This window comes from Pempheris klunzingeri, chromosome 3, assembly GCF_042242105.1.
Source record: "Pempheris klunzingeri isolate RE-2024b chromosome 3, fPemKlu1.hap1, whole genome shotgun sequence".
NCBI classification, from domain to species: domain Eukaryota; kingdom Metazoa; phylum Chordata; class Actinopteri; order Acropomatiformes; family Pempheridae; genus Pempheris; species Pempheris klunzingeri.
The window spans coordinates 29,922,960-29,940,521 of record NC_092014.1 but is presented as its reverse complement, the minus strand read 5'-3'; the positions used below and the strand labels follow the sequence as shown (position 1 = coordinate 29,940,521).

Below are 17,562 nucleotides of genomic sequence, written 5' to 3'. Positions count from 1 at the left end.
GACCGAAGAGAAGAGAGTTACAATAGTCAAGGCTGTGAACAAGGATAGCAGTGGTGTGGGGGGTGAGGGAAGAGGTGATTGATGTTTCGTAGGTGATGTTATTGATCATTATTGATTGTTGTGACTGGAAAGATAGAGTGCTGTCGAGGATGACACCCAGACTCCTAACCTGTGGGGTGGAGAGGGGGAGACAGAGGAGTTATCGATAACAAGGGAAAAGCTGTCAGTTTTGGATAGTGTTGATTTGGTGCCAATGAGGAGGACCTCAGTTTTGTCACTGTAAAGTTTGAGGAAGGTTTTTATTTCGGTAATGCAATCAGTGAGGATGGGGGGTGGGAGAGTGGAAGACGGTTTACTGGTGAGGTAGAGCTGGGCGTCATCCAGCAGTGGAAATGAGTGTTATATTTACGGAACATATTGCCAAGGAGAGCGAGGTAAATGATGAAGAGGAGGGGCCCCAGGACAGAGCCCCGGGGCACACCTGTAGTGACGGAGAAAGGGTTGGATCTGAAGGATTTGAGTTGAATGAACTGAGTGCAGCCTGAGAAGTAGGATTTCAACCAATTTAATGGAGTGTGGGTGATGCCAATGGAGGATAGTCTATTGAGAAGGGTGGCGTGACAGATGGTGTCAAAGGTCAAAGACTGGAACTGTTCATACAGGTTATTGTGAGATAAATGAGAGTGTTGAAGAGTTGGGTGGCTACTGTTTTTTCGAGAATTTTGGAGAAGAAGCAAACAAGAAGAGAAGAAAACAAATTACAACTTTTTGGCTTGCTGCCAGGGTTTAGCAACCTAATGGCTATCGTTCTTCCACTTCCCCTGTCCCTGTGATTTGCGACAAAGCAAAACAAATGATAGTCCATAACACAAATGGTCGCACAGTCCTGAGATGAGTGACATAAACCAATATAAAATTAAAGCTGCAAGCAACAATGAGCGGGCCCTCACACCTTCACGCACGTTGGTGTGTGCAGCGGCTGGGTCTCGTTGCTGGACGCCAACCTTTCCATGAGTCTCAGAATTTTCATGCGTTTTTGACAGTCAAGTCCTATATTCCAGCATGTATGAAGTGCTGACTACACCATGAAAATTTCATGCAAATCAAATGATGATTGCCACAGACGCCTGACTTCCTGTTGCCACTAGGTGGAGCAATGGCTATGGTAATATTTGGCATGTGGATGTCTTCAGGCCGGGACTCTCATTAAGCATGACAATTTTGAAAAAGAGGCTGTGGTTAACCTGCTGAAAGAGAGATGTCCAAGAATAAAACATGCACTTCCTCCCGCCACTAAGTGGCGTTATGACCATGGTTCAAAATTGGCGTGTACATGTCTTCAGACCTGGACTGTAATCAAACAGTATAAATTTCGTTGAGGTTGGACCTTGTAGAGTGGAGTTACAGTACTTTTAATGTTCATGGGGAAGGATTGAAAAATCGCCACGCCGCCATGGCAACCCCTTTAAATGAAAACTCACAGTTTTCACTATGGACCAACATCAACGTCTTGAGGCTTTCCTGACCAAATTTGAAGTGGATCTGGTCAACTGGTTTGTCTTCAGCCATCACAGCGTAAAACATAGCATTTTCTATCGCCACAAGGCGCAATGGCTGTAAATGAATATTGACATCTAGACTTCAGGGCGGGACTCTTATCAAACATGTCAAGTTTGGTGCTGATTGGATCATGTAGAGCAGGGGTGCCCACACTTTTTCGGCTTGCGAGCTACTTTTAAAATGACCAGGTCAAAATGATCTACCTACATTAAAAATGCTAAACATACATTTATTTATATATATATATATATATATATATACTGAGTATACTTTACATATACAATATATGTTGGCGTACACTGCATAACTGCAACTAATGTAACCCTTGGTATTACACATAAAAATTGACAGCAGTAATGCACATAGGTGACGAACAGTGATGGAACCATCAATATTGCACAGAAGTGACAAGAGTAATTGGAACATTCAATACATTTAAGGTCACTACTTTACTCTGATGACTTGCACTGAATGGAGTCAAATAGCCCTTCCTATCCTATTCCCTATCCCAGAGTATCCCTTCTTTAGTCGATATAAATTGGAAGGCTAACTAGGTGACCTAGTGCGTTTGACCGTGCATGTCCCTGCCCGTGAGATCTGAGACTGGTCGTCCTGTACGTCAGTCAAGTCGCAAACGCCATAGGGAGGATACATACATTCATTAATTTTCTAAACCGCTTCGTCCTAATTAGGGATGATAAATGATCTTTTTCTTTTATTAATGTCACGCAATCTACCCACACTACCAGTAGATCAGTAGAATCAGAACCAGTAGATCACGATCAACGTATTGGGCACCCCTGATGTAGAGTCTAATTATTAATAACTTCCTGTTTCATGGCAAGACACTGCAGTTTGAGGCCTAGCCACGACCGTTTGGTGAAAACTTAAGCTTTTAATAGCTTTTCATCGTTAATGTCTTATCTACCAGCTGACCAAGTTTGAAGTCGATCGAATCAACCCCCTCAGACTAGTTTGTTCATTTATGACCCCTTTGAATCGCCAAAAAAGAACGTAATAATGCAATATGCCCGACTTCCTGTTGGGTTTAGGTCATCGCTTCAAGAGACTTTTTTGTACATCTTGAAGAGATACATGTACCTACCAAATTTCGTACATGTACATAAAATGCAGTTGAAATTTGGGGCGCTATGGAGCCATTTGTCACGCCCATTTGCAAGACCCATAAAATATGTAATTTTTCGCAATGACTGATGCGTGTGCAAAGTTTCATGAGTTTTCAAGTATGTTTAGGCCCTCAAAATTTATTTCAGATGCATTTCCTTGCATTTCAATAGGGTCCTCGCACCACTTGGTGCTCGGGCCCTAATAATAATTCCTTGCATTTCAATAGGGTCCTCACACCGGTGGTGCTGACCTAATTTCCGGATTGCATTTTAGTCTTGATGCAAGGAAGAAGATTCCAGGAGCAAGAAGCAAGAAGGTTCCAGGTTCAAATCCACTGGCCAGTAGGTTTGTGGTTTGAATCTGGGGACTTTCTATGCGGAGTTTGCATGTTCTCCCTGTGCTTGCATGGGTTTTCTCTGGGTCCTCTGGCTTCCTCCATCAGTTCAAAGACATACAGGTTAGGTTAACTGGGGACTCTGCACACTCACCGTAGGTGTGAGTGTGAGCATGAATGGTTGTCTGTCTATGTGTTGGGTCTGCAATTGACTGGCAACCAGTTCAGGGTGTACCCTGCCTCTCACCCAATGTCAGATGGGATTTGTTCCAGCCAACATGCAAGCCTTAAGGACAAGCAGTATAGACAATGGATGGCTGGATGATAAGACCAAATTGGGATGCCAATGTGGGTGTCTTTGGACCATTGTTATTAATCGTCTCAATTTCTCCCCATCAAGACTAAAATGCCTGGTAGCCCTAACAGTGCAGTGTTTTGAGAAGTTTCTGAAAGACTTTATCACTCCTTCACTACCTCTGACCCTGGACCTGATGCAGTTTGTGTATTTTGATGCTATAAACCACCTCACTCTGGACTACAGCTCAAGTTTTAACACAAATCATTCTCCCCATGAAGCTACAGAACTACAGCTTGTGCAACTGGATCTTATCGTTATGGCTGGCTCAGTCCTCGTCTCTCTCTCCATCTATATGCTTCATGTCCCTTAATGTATGTTAGTAACTTGATGTCTTCCCTGGGGATTTTTGTGCTTACTCATCTCCCAGGATCCTGTGGATCATGGTCGCACTACACCTGGCTGCGTTTCTCTGGCCTCCATAAATCACTGCTACAAATTGTCTGCTGTATTACTATTATTAATAATAATATAGTTATTATTATTATTATGGTTGATATTTGGTGTGCATGCAAATTCTTGAATCATTGGGTCTCTCCTAATTTCAGAGTTTGATCTATAATGGAAAACTTGCTGACATATGCATATCCCCCCCGCATCCACCCATGGTTCCTGATGATGCTTCTTCTACAGACAAACAACAGTGGATTAAAGCTGGCTGCTCAACACAAGACGGTGTGTGAATCTCCTAATAACAAGCTCTGCCTCCCCTCCCATTTCCTTTCCCATTTTGCTAAATGGACACATGGCAAGGATCATGTGACCAAAGGGGGGATGCTAGATATGGTAACATCAACATGGTTCATGAAAGGTTTCTCTACCATTGCAGAAAAATATTGTAAAAATTGTATAATCTGTGTCCAAAACAATGCAGGACGTGCAACATGTCTGTGTCTGCCCATCCCCCACCTGAATTCCCCTTTGACCACCTGATGATTGACTTGACACCCAGTGAAGGGCAAACACAGCCCTGGTGATGGTGGACATGTAGTCAAGATGGGTGGAGTGTTTCTCATGTAAAAGACAAAATACTACCAAAAGTAGGCCAAAATCCTACTGCAGGAAATCATTCCCAGGTGGGGAATTCCAACTAAAATCAATGGTTCACCATTTGTAAATGAAGTGATTGAGACTGTGGGAAATTTCCTCGGTATCAATCTGAAATAACAACTGCTCTTACCACCCAGCAAGCGGAGGAGCAGTGGAAAGAGAAAATGGCACATTAAAAACTAAATTGGCCAAGGGCTGTGATGAAACAAGTCTCTCTTCGACTCTTAATGTACATGAGAATGAGAAACAGACCAAGAGTCAATATGAGCCCTTTTGAAGTGCTCTTTGGGAAACCACCACCCCTGGGAATGATTCCAACCACCAAAAAGGTGATTCCAAAAGCTCTCTGTGATGATGCTATGGTTCAATACTGTAAAGAGTTGTCTTCTCTTCTCTCAAGTGAGAGTCAATAGATCCTCTCCAGCCATCCATCACCACGGCACTGCAACCACACAGCACGGGGTAAACACTTGCTCACACACTCAGCGAGGCAGTGTTGACTCATCTCAGCACTAGAGCGAACAGCAAGCAGGTTTGCATGTCTGCCCGTCCAACTACCCTGGTGGGTCTGGTAGTCCCTTTTCCCTCCAGCCAGGGTAGAACCAGTCGGTGGGAAGGTGGGATTGCGCAGTAATTAGGGGCGGCTACAATCAGACCTCCCTTTCAGGCACATATCAGCAAGGTCCTTTGTTCAAAAACTCTACGGATAAAACACCTAAATCTGATGGGATAATGAATAGCACCAGATATGAGTGTTTCTGTATGAATGGTACAGGGCAGGATGTGGGACAGTTTGATAAATGTACTGATAACTCCACATGGACTCTCAGTGGGACGGGAGATTTCACCCCTCCCCCTCGATGCAACACCTCTTACTCCCCTCCTCCTGGTATCTTGGAAGGGCAGGTAACTGCGGCAAGTGGTCGATGGTGGATTTGTGCCGAATTCTGGCACAGATACAAGCCTCACAGGCTGGTTTGACTCAATGTATGGCAGGTGGAAAACCCTGATTCTATCATGTCTCACGGGAGTTGTTATTGCTTTGGCTTTACTAACTTTCTGTGGTTGTTGTGTAATCCCGTGTGTTAGGCTGATCATCCGTGCAATAGACAAGGCTATCTCTCATAAGATCAAGATGTTTGCCGCCTTGCTATTGTGATAGTTCTTTTCTTGCGTTTGTGTCTGTACCAATTGTACGTAACTACAGGTTCCTCCTGTAGTGGGCCAAACTGATCTCTGCCTGAACTGTACTCACTAGATAAGATGTTTTGGTGTACGTCATGATGATAAACCTCACACACTGTGTTGTATAAATAAGCCGTGTGTGAGACTCTCTGCAGCTCACACTTCAGCAGAGACTACTGTCTCTGTGTGAACTGTCCGCTCTTCTTGTGCAAGAATAAAACACTGTTTGGTGTCTCTCTGTCTATTCACAATAAGTTTTTCCACAACAGGTCTAAACCCGCTCTTTTATGGAAAGTGTCTTGAGAAAATGTTGCTATATGAATATAAATTGATTTTCAATTTCCTTACATTACATTGCATAAACCATCCAGTGCGGCCACACCTCATCCCTCCTCATCACCAACACAGAAGCCCCCCTAAAAATGTGTCCTGAGCCCCCTTGTTGCACTCCATGTACCCATGATGACTGTATGGCCATGGACTCAATTTTGCTGATGACACAGTCATGGTGGCAGGAGAACAACCTTTCTGTGAATGTCAGCAAGACTACTGGCAACTGAGCTTGGATGTGGCATGTCAGCTCTATAGTGCACCCTAATTATTTTGAAAATTTTTGGGGTGCTAGGGCAGAGGTCCGCAACCTTTAATATCAAAAGAGCCATTTTTGCCCCCTCTCCCACCAAATAACATTCATCTGGAGCCCCAAAAACCTATTTGACCCTTAAAATAAAGAGAACACCGCGTATTAAGTTTAATATTTAGTTATACTAGATATAAAAGAAATATAGTTTGTTGAATATATGAAATTATAGAACTACAAAAACAAATCTGTTGACATTTTATTGACGTTTTTACCTGTTAGAAAAACAACACTGGCATGTAAAGGCCTACTTTGAAATAAAACACAGAACCATGCAGGTCCATCTGAGTCCTTGCCTTATTTGAGGAAAAATAATAAAATGAAAAGTAGTCGACTTTGACAATAGCTGCAGCCTAATGGCTTTAAAAAGAGTAACATAAAAATAAAGTCGCAAACCCCTTCTGTTCTTCTCTCATAAAAGGTGCCCCATCAGTAGTCACTGACACCATGAGGGGGGTGTTTATTCCTTAGGCATTTAAACAATTTACCACAGCCTCACAAATGTCCTCTCCCCGTGATTTGCCTTTTAGCGGTATCAACTCATTGATTTTTTCCTGCGGCCCATCACAGTTCACACATCTGCATAACAGCGCTATCTGCTCAATATCATTTTTCATCACTTGACTCATCATAGGCGATTGAGTATGCTGGAGCTGAATTAATCCTTAATTTGTTGGCTGGTAATGTTTGCTGCCATCTTAATGGTCCTGTCCTTGACAGCCTTTGCAGAGAGAGGCATGTCTCTAATTTTCTGGACAATTTCATGTTTGTTTTTGAAGTCCGAGAAACAGATGGTCTAATATTTTAATGAATGTTTCTTTCATGTTTTCTACGTCTGTGAACGGCTTCCCACGCCTTACTATCTCCCGAGCTTCCACAAACCTAGCAGCAGTAGTTGAGTTTGGAAACTTGAGCCACTTCTTGAAAGTATATTTGTTCTGCTCAGCTTTCCGCAGTAGTTCTGAAATCGCTCTTTTTCGTTTATCTCCAGCTTGGTACTTTTCAGCAAATGCTGTGTGCTTGTTCTGGAAATGTCTTTCAATATTGCATTTTTTGTTGTTTGCTAATTTCTTGCCACATATCAAGCATACAGGTAAGCCAGCATTGTTGGCAGTGAAAGCAAATTAATCTGTCCACACAGAATTTAACTCTATTTTCCTGAGACTTCTTTTTTTGGATTTATCCATCTTTAGTTTACCAGGGGGTCGGAAACTCAGGATTGGCCACTTGAAGGAGGCAGGGAGGCTGTAACCATAGACGTAGGACATATTTCAGTTGACGAAATATTAAAACACGTTTTAAAAAATCAGTATCACAGTATCACCTTGATCTCCAAAATAATAGGTGTAAGAGGGACTGAAGAGCCGCATGCAGCTCCAGAGCCGCAGGTTGCCGACCTCTGCACTAGGGGCACTCGAAACTCATGAAACTTCATTGTGTATTCATCAGGAGTAGCAAAACTTAATATCTAATGTGGGTCTTGGTGTTGCGTGTGGTAAATTGATAAACTGGCATTCTTTCACCCAACTGGGAGTCTGCCATTGTGGATGAATTATTCACCATAAAACAGAAAGCTGTTTAAGAGGGGCTAGGCATGCTTGAAAACCCACTAGATTTAGCACACACATCAGAGGGGCTAAGACTTGTAATCTGATGCAGTTTGTGGGCATGGATATGGTAAATCAGCCCTACAAAGTTTGAACAATGTTGGCTTCACGGTACATTTTACCTAAATGGGGTAAATGGAAAATGGACGCTCTCTTCCTTAGTATTAGTAGTATAAGAAAATTAAGAATTTCTTCCTCTAGAAGGCATTTATTTCTTCAAAGGATACACATTGTTATCACTGTGGTTACACATTCATAAGATGTACAGTCTGCAATGGGACTTGAAAGCAACTTAGCATCTAGCATCCAAACAGACAGTGAAGAAACTGGCAGAGAACCACCAAGCACAGGGCTCACACTAATTAAGGAATTTAGTACATTTCCTTCATAAGTTTAGATAAACAGATATATGATATATACATGTGATTGCCATGGAAGACCTGATGATACACCCCCAAATGTGCAAAAAACGGGAAATTTGACCCCAAAATTGCCATCTATTATCACAGGTTCAAGCTCATGGTGAGGACGAGGTGAGCATCAAGACATTATAATACTCAAACTACACTCACATACCAAAACTGGCATTGTTGGTGTGTATTGCATGGAAGTTCATAATTTCAGACTCCATAAAAAAAGGTTGTTGAACTTGCAGCCAACCTCTGTATGGTTTTCCTTCCGTATCTTTTGTCCTGAGACCTCTGTCTCTGTGAGTTAGTGGCAATGAAATGTTTGACTGCTTGACTGAAATTATATGGTCTGAATTTCACTTTGTGACATTCTCAATATTCACTTTCAAATAGGTATTCAAATTTTATTTTATATTTAATCCTAAATATTCAAAAGCTATATTCATAGTGCTCGATTAACTCAAACCAGATTCAATTCAAAACTGTCTGACAAACATGAATTCTCCATTTCAATTTAAAAACCCTAAAATAAATATATACTATGAATATCTTTTTGGGGATTGCACAACTTGAAAGTGACCACACTGAGAATCATAGAAAGAGAAAATTCAGATAGAGGAAAGAACGTTTTCAAAGTAAAACATTTCAATGAAACAAATTTTGTGATATTCAAATTTCAATTAATAGTTCAATGAAATGTGTTGTAATAAGGGGGGTTTCCATTATTTTGTATGACCTAATTGATCTAGATAGGGTGGAGTAAATATTAGAAACACATCTTAATACGTGTATAGTACACACAAACAATATAATTTAACAACTACAAACTACAGCTTTAAAAATTACCTTTAAAAGGTGTACCTTATAAACTGGTTAACTGCATGGGCAGTATCATAAAAACACTGGCATACTCTTTCTTACATTATACTGAATAAAACTTCTATGAGGTATAAATTTCACACATATGCAAAGACTACACTACAAATCACATTTACCACACAGGTTAAGGCTTTTATGGTTTTCTTACTGGAGGGCAGTTGCTCACTCTTGTTTATATTACTCATCACATAAATGTAGATTCATATTGTATTTCTTGTGAAAACCCTACACATGACAGATTAAATATCAATAATATTAATATAATACTGATTTTCTTAAAGATAGAAAGTTAATCAAACCTGGGATTTGAAAAGATAACATACCTTCATTTTTTTGGCTTCAGCGCGGCTCTTGTAGCAGAATTCTACAAGTGCAACCATCATGGCCAAACCCAAACCACCAACCAGGATATAGAAGACTCCTGCTACGTTGCTAAGAGACAGAGCGCTGGTCTTCTCCTAGTACACATAGAAGCACACAGACACACAGAGGAAAAAGAGGGCAGCCACCCGTAGAAGAGTGTTAGTGGGGTGTTTTTGTTAACAGCAAACTTTAATGACCGACGAACTACCAGTGATCCATTTCATTTTCTCCTTTTTTTGCAGCATAACTGAACCAACCCGTCATTTGCACACAGTTAACTCATCTTAAATACATATGAGAGCTTTAGATTAGGACAGCAGAGTCACTGACAACTAGACTACATCTGAATTGCACACATTTAAACGCATTCAAAACATCCTTGCCAGTGTCATATCAGTTTACACAGGTGTGTATGTGTGTTTACAGATACTGACCATTTTAGTAGTCTAGTCTAGTTCTAATTCTAAAATGTGTAAATTTCTCAATACCATCCAATGTCACTTTCAAGTTTTCTCTACAAACAGCTCTAGCCCTAATTCTATGAGGTTTGATAACAGAGGTACTGTAACAATGTACAAATTACAGCTGAAATCTTGGGAGTTACTGTGTCACTAATAACAGTTCTAAGGGCCAACAAACACAGTCATACATAGCATACAGTTTCTCCAGACTCTCCAGACTATTATAATTTTCCTTTAATCTCTGTACCATAGTGAAGTCAGCTTTGCTGCACCTGTCCTCCTGTGTGGCCATTAAGAAAAAGTATAAACTTTTTTGGCTTTATATGGTGTACAACATAGTACTTGAAGTATAGTGAGGCCTTCAACCAACACAGGATTGTTTATATTCAGTGTTCGTCAACAAAAGTTTGGTAATGAGAATTTGCCATGTATTTCCTTTTGATAACATCTGCAAAGCCAATTCTTTGAATATTTTGGGAACCAGCATTATTTTAGGTCTAGGTCTGCCTGCTTGCATACTTTGAAGAATACATATAGGCCTGCAGTTTGGAGTAGGAAACACCCTGTCTTTTCCAGTTTTACATGAAATGACGAATTGCTTCTATACAAAATTTCCAAAACTTCTCACAAAGTGGCAAGTTTAATTTTTTTTCTTTGTGATATTTGGTAATATTAGAGGTCCGTGTGGCCTCAAATATTACTTCCCTCTTTCCCTTCCCGAAGTGTTTATAGTTATGTTCTTTCCACAACATGTATTGCCTCCAATACTGATCTGAGTATTATAAAGCTTACAGTTGAAATTTGATTTAAGGCTGTATTTCAGTTGTTTTGCTGTATATCAGCTATATGTTGTTTTTGTTTGTATGTAGGCAATGTTTTTCAGCTATCTGAGGCCTGCTGAGAGCTCAAGGGTATCACCAAGCTCTTTGTTGCCAGCAGACCTGTCTGGTGGAACCCTGATCCATGGGGGACTGCACACAGACTACATAACCATATAACCTTTTTGCATATTTGCAACTATCGCAATAGTTCTCCTAGTTATCACTGAATCAGGTTTAACTTAAAAAATTTCCTTGTCATACAATTCACTCATGCTTCTTCAATTATTGGTTGTTCATTTGCAAGTTTTTGCAACATAGGTAGTGCTGGAAGCTTGGTGACACAATAACTATATGTGGGGCTAGTTGGAGAACTGTCAAACCACTTGCAAGTGGGCACAATCTGGCATGTCACAACTCATTCAACTGCGTGTGAAAGCTGCACACAGATTTACTTTGCCACTGGGAGGGAATCCCCTGATTATGGCGATTTATCTGAAATGAACTTGTTGTAGTCCGAAATATTACTATTACAAGTTTAACAAGGCAAATAAAGATGGTCTTGACACAGTCATCTAACTGTATCAGTTCTAGTTCTCTTGCCTTTGTTGCGTCTCTCTAATCTGCAATCAAATGATTTCTTTAATTTGTCTCTTTCAGGATGCAACACAAACAGAATTTCATACACAGGTATAGCTATACCCTTCATCCTGTTTTTTCCATCTGCTATCCCTCTCTCTCTCTTTTCCCATTATTTTTTTCCACTTTGCTAGTGACCTAAGGTTTGCCTGCTCAGTATTAAGAGGATAGGTAAGCTTAGGCTCCTAGCAGTCAAGGGTAACACAAACAGGGCCAAGAAAACAAATTAACAAGTCTAAACAAATCTAAACTTAACATGTGTAGTAGAGGTGCCTCCCATAGTGAGCATGTTGGTTCCTGCAAAGTTCAAGGTTAGTAGCACTGCATCCCCTCAAAGAGAGGTATGGGTGTGACAGAGATGCCAATGCCTAAAGCCTTGAGAATCAAGGAAACAAAAAACAAGAAAACAATTGAAAAATGATCATCTTGACTCAAAAGCCAGTCCGGCTAAAAGTAACCTTAACCTAAAGACATGGTTATCTAGCATGTTACATAGTTACATATCATTATCCCATGTAACAATGGATCAACTTCTGTGTATATATAATGTGTGATTTTTGTAAATTAATCATCATTTCCATCCCTTACTATACCTTCATAACTCTTTTTGTCTAAATATGGAATTCAGACAGACACACACAGAGAAGGATTTTAAATATTCACCGGAGTGGATTTAATGGTTCTGAGTTAATCTTAAAGGTTCCATATTATGCTCATTTTAACGTTCATACTTGTATTTGGATGTCCTACTACAACAGGCTTACATGGTCTAATGTTTCCGTAGCAGACATGGCTGCTGCAGCTGATTTCAGCTTCTGTCTGTTTTAGAAGAACAGAAAAATCTGCATGCTTTACTCTTGTCCAGACATCTTCATGTAACTGGAAGGCAGTCTTAGTGTGGAAAAACAATGAGGTGGATTCAGTAGGTTTTCAGTGGATGGAGACAGTAAGCCTGCTGAAGGGCTGGAGGAGGCCACATGTTCAACAGATCCCCATATGGAAAGCCAAATCCAAACTGTGTGTTTTCATACATTTACTGACTGACTGATGGAGCGGGGAAAAAAAGAGAGGATAATCTTTCCTCATAATTTGGCGGTCTGTAAGCACACTGAGGACACATATCTATGTTGAAAAGACATTAAAAAGTGCATTTTGCATAATATGGGACCTTTAAGTTACATTCTGTTTTCAGGACACCCTTTGTTTTGCTTATCAGCATACAGTTGTTTGACAGTTTGACAACCTCCATGCTTTAGCCTGATGTCCTTGGTGTGAAATACAGCTGTAACTAACCTGTCATTTTTTTCCTAAGTTTCACACATCTATACTATAGGACTACTGTAATCATAAAGTGTGGATTTGCTTTCTTTTCCTGATACATGCAGAACCAAGATTGCTGAGCATGTTAAATGTGTGAGCAGACAGTGTGTTTGATTAATCCAAAGACATATGCAACTAACCTTATTGGTGGAGTCCTTGAAGCCACACTCTCCTTTATCGTACCACCACTTGTTTTTCATCTTGTCTAGGGTCCCTTGCTCATTCAGTTTCAATACGGCAAGGTTTACTGGCACTCTTCAATGGGAATAACATAAATAACATCATTATCAATGTTATCTTATGTTATTAATGGGGCAACGGTTCTCACACTCTGGTCTAGCAACCAAGATGAGGCCCACTAATCTTTATTATTTGCAGGAATGCCAACTGTCATAAATGATACAACATTAAAGCTTTACTTAACAATATTTTTCCATACTGTCACTTTAAGGACAATGCTTAAATGTGTGAGTAGGTTCCAACCATGATTAATAAGACAAAGCTCGTTTAAAACTACGTGCTGTGTTGTTATGGCCCCTCTGTTTGGCCCCTGAGACAGAGAATGAGAAGCGCTGCAGAAAAGCCTTTCTGCTTTTTCAGCAGCAATACTCCTTCAAGCCAGAGCCATAGATAAACAGAGTTTGGCCATGTCAAACTCTTTATCAATAACCCTTCTCCTTAACTGTTGCTGCCGTCTGGAGGTTACACAACCCTAGCCTCGCCCCTGAAACCTGCCCTGATCTCAACCAAACAGGGTGCAACACATCAGTGGAAGAAGCAGCACAAACTACAACACTACCTGTTAAAGGTACTTATGAGCAACTGCTAAATCTAGTGTCTATATCAAACATCTATAAGTACTTATTTCTTTTATTTCTGTGAAAGGTTAGAGCTTAGCTTTGCTAACATTGCAATCTTTTCTGTTAACATGTGGCGTTATAACTGTGCTGCTTCTTTTTCTACACCTGTTAACCCCGTGTTGCCTTAATGTTTGTTTGTAGCGTGTATCGTGTGTGTGTGTGTGTGTGTGTGTGTGTATTAACCTTGCTCTCCCCGCCTCCGCTGCCGCATTCTCCCTTGTCATACCACCACTTGTTTTTCAGTTTGTCCAGCAGCCCCTGCTCGTTCAACTTTAACACCGCCAGGTTCACCGCATTTCTACATGAACACAGTGGCTGTTAGGAGTTCAGTTGCTGTCAGTGTCAGTCCTCCTGCTGGTGTGCATGTTAGCAGCGTGAACGGTTAGTTCTTAGCATAAACAGAATATACATAGCTCGAGTGCTTCTTGTTTCTTGGCGGCTAAACTCAATCTGCTGAATAACCATGAAATAAAAATGTTGATTTATATGTCTAAGTCAGAGTTACTCTATATGTCTTTTTAGAAACATAGAGATATGGTTGGGTTCTGTGAGGTGGTTCTTGATTGATCAACTACAAATCACTTATCGAAGCATTTCTTTCTCCTGTGTCTTTTTTATTAGCAAAGAACACTACACTAAACATCCATGTATCAGCTTCCCATTGTTATCTGGCATTGCCTGTTGTTTCTGCCGCTTGCAACATGTCAAACATTGTTGGGGGAACACTTATTTTACAACATAATTGTGCTAAATTAATTTCCAAAACGCTAAAACAAAAATTTGCAGTTGTCCGATTAATGTGCTCTCTGCAACTTTTTTGTGTGAGTCTGTTTTCCCTTCAAATAGTGTTATCTGAGCATTGACTCTTTTAGTTCTGACATTTTAACATCTAATCCAGAATACAACACCAATAAAAACAACCAATAGGTCAACAAAGACAAAGTGGTCACATCGTCATACAGGTTGTAAACAGTTGTAAACTGAAAGGAGACACCTCAAGCAAGTACAATAAAACTTGAACCAGAGGTAGAGTCTAATTGTGATAGATGCGAGTTTGCATTATAATTTTGCAATTTGCCTTCATTTTCTCTTTCAAGTAAGTTTACAAGTCCTGGTCATTTTATTCAGAATCTGCCTAATCATCTGACTGCTTTTGTTTCTTTAGATATTACCATGTTCCAGTTTTACCGTCACTGTAACTGATGGCCAAGCAAAAATAAATCTCAAGTTGTAATAAACTATAGTTTTTCTTTATGTTAAAGTTAAGTAAGGTAGCAGTTGATAACAGATTGGGTTTAGAGTTGACATTGTGTTAGGTTAAGGTAAGGGGAAACTGAAATGTCCCAAATGTCACTCAACAGATTGGAACGTCTCTAAAGAAAGGACAATTTGTAAACTGTGTAATGTTAAATTCAAATGTCAGATGTTAAATTCAAATGTTGGAATATGTCAGCTACTTTCATTCATATCATATTAGCGGCTTAATATTACTGAATCTGGTATTTGGTAACTTGTGAAGGTTAAGGTGTGCAAAAGTCAGTAGGCTAAACATGTTAATTGAATGTACTATATGCACATTTTCAAGTTGCATCTACAGGTTGTAAGCATCTCATTGGCTGCCTTTCAAATGTTTAAAGCTTACCCTACTTAAATTCGATAGGGATTTGAAAGGATTCAATAAGCTCATTTGATCTTTGGATTCAAAATCCAAAAAATACCATCAAAACCCAACCATACAAAGGCATATAAATAACTCACCCATCCCATCACAATCAAACTAATTGTCTGCTGACACCAGTAATCACTGTCTTGTAAACCTGCTTCGCTGCTGTTAATCAGAACTGCATGGCTTTAACCCTATTAACACTAGCTGAGTAAATCCCCTGCAGCATGATTCTGGCTATTGGTGAGCATAGTGCCACTAGCCTTCATGGGTATTTTCACATTTGTGTGACAGAAAGATGGCAAATGATTGCAAAAATTTTTACATAAAAACACAATTATTATGTATAATATTAGGTACACTCTAATACTTTCTCTTTAATGAGAGAGTACTTACCAACAGTACCGACCAAGTAGTTTCTCCTTTGCTTATAATTCTAACAAATTACATAACCCTTAATCAGGATATGTCTTAAGAATTAAATTAATTTAAATACAATCTTAAATACAAACTTATACAATATAAATTGTATAAGTTAAATACAAATTAAACCTTACATCTTTAATCTCTAGATCTTGAAACACCTGTGGAAAAGTAAGAATGTAACAAATATGAAATTGTAAAATAAAGTGTTCTTTCCTAACTTCAACCTGGGTTTTCAATGTGAGAATTGCTTCAGAATGCTTACATGATACCATGTGTGTCAGTGACAGACCAGTCAAAGCATGGTCAGCTAAACCTTCCAAAGTCATTCTCTCTTTCTTAAAAAACTACATTTAGCGATACTTTGCCAATTTTCATCTAGCTTTGTATGATAATATGTATCATACCGCCTGCATTGAGAGCTCCCTGGAGCACCTTACAGTCTACCAGGTGTTGCAAAATGTATCCTCTAATTTTGTTGACTGCAGAGCTGTTTTTTTGATTGAATATCTGACTTAACAATATAACACTACTGTTATTTTATTCTTCAGTCAATTAAATTCAACAGCCATAGACCAGCCAAATGTCTGCACTTTGAGATCAAGGAACTCTTGGGGAGCTCTTGGTGCAGGTGTATCCCAGTATCCATTTTATAGTATCCCTTTCATAGATGACCTGTTTTTTTGTGAAACTGACTCACTAACTTACACCACAGCAAGACTGACCTAAATTTGGAGACAAGCCTGATGTATCTTTGTGCGACAAGTGGTTTGTTTTAATGGGCCGACATTCTGTTTTTTTCGCATATCACTAAATTTTTTGGATGATTTAACAAGTCTACATTTGCTGATAAACTCTTGAAAAGGAGAAGTGACATTCCAGCAGGAAGAGCTTTTACATAAACTTAATGATGTAATGGTAGAACAAAAAGGTGGTGAAATTGTTTCTAATGGTGTGATGTTTTGTGTCCTGATTAATGGAGGTTAATGTTTATGAGATCTAAAATACTCTGTATATTATGTGATGTAAAAATGTGACTAATAACCAGGCTTGGGCTCAGTTCACTTGGATTTGATTGGTTGTAAATACTGTACAATATCAGTAGCTCATTTATCAGTGATCATTGCTATATTTTTGTTTCATAATTTGAATATGAAGATTTTCATATGCTAAAGGGTTATGACCACTTGAATCTGTTTTTTTTCTTCTGAACTGAACCCACCATTGCCATCATAGCATTGTCATACACTTTGACTTCAATAGTGGCAACAAGTAAAAGAAAACATTAAATGACAACAGTAACATCATGCTAGGAGCAGAGACATTTGAAAAGTGGAAAATTCTGCGAATAATTCTAGCAGGATCTTGTTCCAAATCAAGGGTGTTCCTGACTGAAAGCTGTAGAATATATGTCTCTGGTTCTACCATGCTATAGTACGACAACAGTAGTCATACAGTAACTAATCTAAGGGTTAGACTTAAAGCTCCACTAAGCGATATTTCAGCATCACAATTGAGTCAAGTAAGGTGAAACGGTTGCTAGTGCTGCTCACTGAGTAGCTGTTGGTGTGACATTCCTTATTGTGGACTACATGTACTAAACTTGTTGCAAAAGTTTACCCTGTGTATTGTTCAAAGACTTCGTTTTTAAATGACATGCAAGTTAATTGTTATGAAAATCACCATCTATGGAAAAGGTTATTAGGTCTAGCAACAATCAGTGAAGCTGAATGCTTCTTTTATTCATGTATCCTTGGCCTATGCATAGATATTTTACCCTTTATTTTTATTATGAAATATAAAATAGCGATGTCCTTATTGCTATTTTACACCAGCAGGTTTCAGTGATTTTGATCATTTGCGTGTT

General features: G+C 39.5%; 1 protein-coding gene across 2 annotated transcripts in view; it reads right to left on the bottom strand.

Moving 5' to 3' along the window:
* Window positions 1–17,562, bottom strand: part of LOC139199332 (glutamate receptor 2-like) — a 90,789-nt gene that overhangs the window by 4,057 nt on the left and 69,170 nt on the right. The window contains exons 16-18 of one of the 2 annotated variants that reach the window (XM_070828385.1): window positions 13,793–13,907; window positions 9,468–9,606; window positions 766–772 (exon numbers count right to left, since the gene is read on the bottom strand). In XM_070828385.1, the coding sequence (XP_070684486.1) occupies window positions 766–772; window positions 9,468–9,606; window positions 13,793–13,907 (261 nt within the window). The remainder of the gene's footprint in view (window positions 1–765; window positions 773–9,467; window positions 9,607–13,792; window positions 13,908–17,562) is intronic. The other variant, XM_070828384.1, reaches the window with a different exon arrangement.